At 33.5% G+C, this 6,509-nt stretch overlaps 1 protein-coding gene across 1 annotated transcript in view; it reads right to left on the minus strand.

Moving 5' to 3' along the window:
- Positions 1-3,358: 3,358 nt before the first annotated feature.
- LOC127413255 (zinc finger protein ZIC 3-like) overlaps positions 3,359-6,509 on the minus strand; it is an 11,125-nt gene continuing 7,974 nt past the window's right edge. The window contains exon 4 of the mRNA XM_051650228.1: positions 3,359-3,479. Within this exon, the coding sequence (XP_051506188.1) occupies positions 3,428-3,479 (52 nt within the window). The 3' untranslated portion in view covers positions 3,359-3,427. The remainder of the gene's footprint in view (positions 3,480-6,509) is intronic.

The raw sequence follows: 6,509 nt of genomic DNA on the forward strand, positions 1-6,509 counted from the left end.
AGGTTAAGGTTAGTTTCCATCATATTTTAAAGCACTAAACATTTTTACCTCAGAATCCATTTCTTACTTGCATGCTGTGTCTACTGAATACCACCTCCCTAAGCATTTCAAATGAATACAGAAGTATTACTTCTATATTCTAGATGTAGATACATAATCTGTCATTCACTACAGTGATTTTGGAGAGATGACATTTAGATCCCCTGTGGGAGTCTGGTTGTTGCCTAGCACATATTACAAACAGACCAGTAAGAACTGAAGCCATGCAGACTGCAGCTGCTGTTAATGTATGTTATTAAAGGGTATAGTAATTTTTCCTGTAGTCTTGAGTTTGGGGGTTGGTGGGTATCTCTTAATGTTAGTTTTAAGAGACCATCAGGAGAGATAATGTTTCTGCATTGCCAAATGCAGTATTATGAAGTGCATCAGTCAGAAGTGAGGTTTTAAGAAACAGGTGCATCATTCTGTTTTAGATGCAGTGGCTGTAAGGCCTGAGGCAAACTTTAATTTTAATTTTTAGACTTTGAAAATTGTGCTCTTAGATGTTACTTTGCAAAAAGAGGTATTTTTTTTAATGAGTGGTTTGCTGGATGAGTGGTGGACAGGGGATATACACCCCCTTTCCTTCAGCCGGATCTCACAAAGGATGGTCTGATTTAAAAAAAAAATAATAATAATAATATATATATATATATATATATATATATATATATATATATATATATATATATATATATATATATACACAGTCTCTCTCTCAGAGGGACAGCTGGAATTAATCATGGATTAATAATTGACATGGATTAATCCTTAATCTACATGTTCTGTCTGTCTGTCTGCATGCCCTGTGCTTAGACAGTATTCTGTCTGCTGGACTGTCCATGACTTACTAATTAAAAGACCCACCAGTGCTGTATAAGGCGTTTTTACAAGATTTTACTTCACAATTTTGGAGATGAGGCATGTTCAAGTTTTGATTCCAAGATACCTTTCTGGCTGTGCCTTTCTGTGTTTAATGTATATTTTAGAAATATATGTTTTAGAAGATTGTTTCAGTGTATACAATAATGTAAACTGAACTGAACACATTGTTATTAATTGCTAGCTCAGCTGACTATCTTCAAAAATCTAAGGAACTTTTTACTTACTACAAAGAACCTCTTGCAATACTTGGGGGGGTGGTTAAAGAGGGCAGGCAAGAAAACCCTTATGTTAGCAACTTGACCCCACAGACCGTTTCTTTTAAAGCAGAGGGCAGTGTTGTCACTTGAAAAGATTCTTGGTACTTGTAGGAGATCATATATTTAGAAAACATAAATACATGCTGAAGTTGCAAAAGGCCACACTACTACAAACCTCATTCACCCTCTCCTTGCATTCTTTATTACATCTGAGCATAATCTGAACAGTGTGACAAATTCAGGGAATTATTAGGCATTTCAAAGGAGAAAATAAAGTAAAAATGAATTAAAAGAACCACAGAATAAATCTCTATGTACATATATGGCCCTTTTTTAATTTAGCAAAATGTTCTGTGAATGTAGCATGAACATTAGCCCCCTTCTGAGCTATTATGTTGGCTGTCTGGTGTTGCAATTTTACACTTCACCGACTCCGACAACCAGTCTACTTGAGCCTGACTGCTCCAGATTTCTCCTTATTTAGGTGATGTACCAAAATCACTCAAGAGACAGGCAAAATTAAACAAAATTCGCCGCACATACAGGAATATGGGAGAAATAACGCATTTCATGGAAAAAGTTGATATCTGCAAAGAAGAAAATTAGGCCTGTATATCGAATTTTTTTCTCCTCAGTTTTTCAGCCCTTAAGATAATATTTTCTTCGATTTTTTCAGTGCATGAAAATGTCTGATTCCAGACAGTTTGCTGTACGTTGGCAGGCCTTAAGATATTAGTCATGTCTTATAGTAACAGTTTAACATGGTGAGCGGTTTACTGCACTTTGTCCTCCGTTAATTTATCATTCAATCGTGCATCAAATGCATAAATTATATATTATTAACAGTTCTGGCAAATAAGTGTTTAAGTAGTAGAGTTTTCTATTCTTATGATTTGAAATATATCTGTTTTGAATGAGTGTAATTTTTATTGTTGAACACACAAAAAACTATATATTTTGTGATTTTTACCTAAGCACAGATGGTAAACATGATATAATGTAATGATAATAATAAGAAGAATAAAAATGCTATTGACCACACGTAAATGACCGTTTCTTTTGGCCATTTAAACGCACATAAACTTTTAAGCATGTGAAAGCTTAATTGATTGGATTTTATTCCATTCTTACGTTTTCACTCAAAAAGTTTTTTTTGTTTTTTTTTTTTTGACGGGGAAATTGCAGCAATCTGATCTATAATGCTTGATTGAAGTTTCTTTGACATTCATTTCGAGTGAGGGCTTTGTTAATAACTCTGTGCTCTGACTTATCTTTTCTTGAAAATTTCAGGGCTCAGCTAGGCTGCCTGTGACAAACACTGACACCCTATATGGCTTCAAAACTATTTCAGACAGAATACAATGCCTCTAATGCATGCTCCTACATAAAATAATAATAATAATAATAATAATAATAATAATAATAATGTACTGCATAAAATGTGTATTATTATTATTATTATTATTAGCCTGTTATTATTATTTGTTGTTGTTGTTTTCTTTAGAGTTGACAACGTGGATGTATCATTTTAATTTTTACATAAATCCAGTCTCACGCAAACTTTGTAGATGAGACAGGGTTTATTTTTCAGTCTTTCCTCGCTAAAACGGTCGTTACCTAGTTTGCGTCACAGTTGAACATATTAGATATTTAATGCAGTTCATGTTTTTCTATTATTATTGAAAACTGACGCTGGTATTTTCACCAGCCTTCAGAAATTGTCAGAAGACACTATAAATTATATTAGGGTGGGCTACAATTCTGTTTTTCGAGCCTGAATTGTGTGGGGATTAATTAACTGGATTAATTAACACTAAATATGGTACTTTAATTTGAATTCGACACCCTTTTAACATATACCTACGTAATGCTACTTTATATACATTTGCATACTGTAGATGTATGTTAACATGAAACAGAAATGCAGCCATGTACTTTTAAGAAACAAATTTTGAAAGTTGACAGTGAAAGGTCCTTTAGATATAGTGATTCAAATTAGTGGTTGTGAGACACACACACACACACACACACACACACACACACACACACACACACACACACACACAAAAACAGAATGGGGGAGATTGGCCCTTAGTCACTGAGAGGTAAGCAGCATGAGGGGTTGAATTGACTCTTGTGCACCTTTGGACCTTGCATTATCCTGGCATGAGGTCTCTTTTGGCAATAGTCAGGCAATTTCCAACAGCACCTGGCCGCCCATTCCCCCCTGATAGTTTTGGGTTCCTCTAGAGTTTAGGGCTCCTTGCCACATTCACCTTTGGCTTGCTCACTGGGGACCTAAAGACAAATACATTTTAAAGCTTGTTTTTCAATCACATTTGTCATTTAAATTGCTCAATGAGAACTTTAAGACATTACAGCATAATTTTCTGCTTTTAAACGATGTGCGTTGTGTAAAGCGCTATACAAATAAAAATGACTTGACTTGACTACACATATCCCTGCCAGCTCTCAGTCCACATCCACTCTCAAGTGTGTATAATGACTTTTTGTTTAACAAGAAAATAAACATGAATACACAACTATTTGGAAGTAATAAAGTATTACCTGCATGAGCCACAGTGTGAATTCTCAGTAAAAAAACTGCATTTGTCATGCATTCTTTAGACTTAATCAGCCTTGGAATGTATTGGAAATAAACTGCCTTACTGTTATATCAAAGGATTTCAAGGTGTGAATTTAACCTGATGCACTCAGGGTCCATTTTATCACTAACAAGATTTGAATTTTATAAAAACAAATTCAAAAGTTTAACATGACAACATATCGTCAAAATGTTGTATGCTGTTGCTTTTATAAAAGCGTTACCCGTTTTTAAGCCACCACACTACAAACACTAGCACTGACCCTTGTTTGCAGGTGCTGGCACTATTCTGGCTTAGAGAACTGACTACATGTCTTTTATTAATATGATGCAATTCAGCAGCATTATGACAAGTTCATCACTTGTTTCCATATGTCCTGAATTTGGTGCACTTGCATTGACCCCTTGTATCCAGATCAAGACATCATAGCATTAATTTGTTAACATTAGTGCATGTTTCCAGAAGTCTTGCTTAAGGGGTACACAATGTCTTCGTTTTGTTCTTGTGTGGTGTTTGCCTGTCTGAGGAAGACCTGTTTTCATATCATGTTTCTGATTTGTATCCTGGTGTGATATAGGAAATACTTGTCAATCTTTGAACTATGTTTTTTTTTTTCCCCCAGAGAAAATGGTTAAAAACATCTTGTAAATCTACACAAAATGCTAATTATAGCTTGTTTAACAAATTTTAATTTATATGTCACCATTGGTGTTGCGAAGGCTATATATTAAGTTTCAAAGCAATATTGTTGACATGAAATCATTTTGTTGTGATATTTTCTTTATTTTCTGTTTTAAAGCATGTCAATGTGAAGACAACCCCTTGAATTGTATATGCATTTTAAAGACTTTTCTGAACTGAAATTGAGATTACTGTTTAACTTGATCCCATAGATCTTTATAAACGTATATCTTTTAAACAGGATTTTGTTGTTGTAAACTTGTCTACATGATATGCTAAATGTATAAACATTTAAATTATATGCGATGAAAACAACACTTTGGCAGCAATCAGCTATAAAAGTGCTAACATGCAATTGTTACCTTAAGGATCTATTTCTACACTGTAAAAAATGTCTGTAATTTTAACAGAAAAAGACTAAAACTGCTACAGAAATAAAAAATGTATTGATTAACGAGTATTAACTAAAATATACAGTAAACATTTTTATTATATTTTAAAAGACAATACAGTTGATTTTTACAATAAAATGTTGTAAAAATTCAAAAAATTTTAATGTAAAAAGTATGATTTTCTTATATAATTAATGGTAAAATTTACATTATGTTTAACAAGAGAATACATGTACTTACAGTAAATTATTGTTAAAATTACAGTAAAAAACAATAATTGGGTGTTCCCAGAATTCCCTGCATGACCCATTACATTTCATTATATTTTATGGGAATAGTTATGTTTCTTCTTATTTTTAATATCAGTTAGGTACATTGGGGTGTTTTGTTTTATATTTGATGTAGTTTAGTTAATGTATACTGCATTATTTTAATTTCACATGTGTTACCCTGATGGTGTTTAGTGTTTGTGTGAGTGACACTGAGTACTGTCTCTTCATGTTTATTTGTCTTTGCTCCTGGAAGAGCCACTATTGGTGAACTTCATGTCATCATGTGCCCTTCTGTAGTCACTAGGTGATTAACAAATACTTAAATAATTAAAAAAATTTTTTTACAGTGCCATCGTCGTCATGCAAATTACGACAGATTTAAACTGTAAAATGTACAGGTTGTTCTGTAAAGTTGTTTACATTTTTACTGTATTTTTTTTTTTTTTTTAACATAATTATTCTGGCAACCACATCTGCCTTTTTTTTAAACAAGATTTTTTTTACAGTGTACTTCATCTAACCATTAAAGATTATATTCGTTGGTGTAATGTAATGTAGTAAGGTTGATTCAGTCCTGTCAAATTATATTGATTGACATTAATAACTTTAATTTAGATATTACCGTTTATAAGTTGCCTGGCAACACCACAAGTGTACTTTTACCAAAGCCAGACATTACTGCAGCATTTTAGATAGCCTTACAAAAAATTATTTAGCGTAAGATAATAAATATGAAATCATTTATTCTTCTTAAAATATTTGTTCAGCAAAAGAAAGTCATACACATCTTAGATGGCATGAGGGTGAGTAAATGATTTTTGGGTGAACTTTCCCTTTTTTGTCATCCTCATAATAGGCACATTTTAAATATGTAAGGTCATTTTCTTGATGCAACACTCATTTAGGCTTGTACACACAAAATTGGTAAGGGAGGGATCTGATGCACAACGATCGGCTTCAGTGCAAAAGAGAATGAATAAAGTTGCACAGAACGATTGAATGCCCAGTCTTTTTAAGGTGCAAATGGATTCGTAGCGTTCTTGTTTAAACATACGTAAGCGTGCGAATAGTTCTTTAAATTGTTCCCCTAGTGAAGAAAGGACTCTGGGAATTCATCCTCACCTGTCTGTTACCTCGCACTTGCAGTGAATATAGAGTATGACGTCTCGGTATCATAACATCTTGTATCATCTTCAACGCAAGAGGGTTGTACTAAGCCCCCATAACTCTTTTTGTATGTAATAAAGTGTCACGTCTAAATTTCCCCTGTGCAATAGTTAAGCGGTCTAGACTCATCTCATTGGTCTAAAACATAATCCCATTAGTAGGCATTGCAGTGAAGGTGTTTAAAACATAAGCACTTTTCAAAGACGCTGA

Source organism: Myxocyprinus asiaticus, chromosome 22, assembly GCF_019703515.2.
Source record: "Myxocyprinus asiaticus isolate MX2 ecotype Aquarium Trade chromosome 22, UBuf_Myxa_2, whole genome shotgun sequence".
NCBI classification, from domain to species: domain Eukaryota; kingdom Metazoa; phylum Chordata; class Actinopteri; order Cypriniformes; family Catostomidae; genus Myxocyprinus; species Myxocyprinus asiaticus.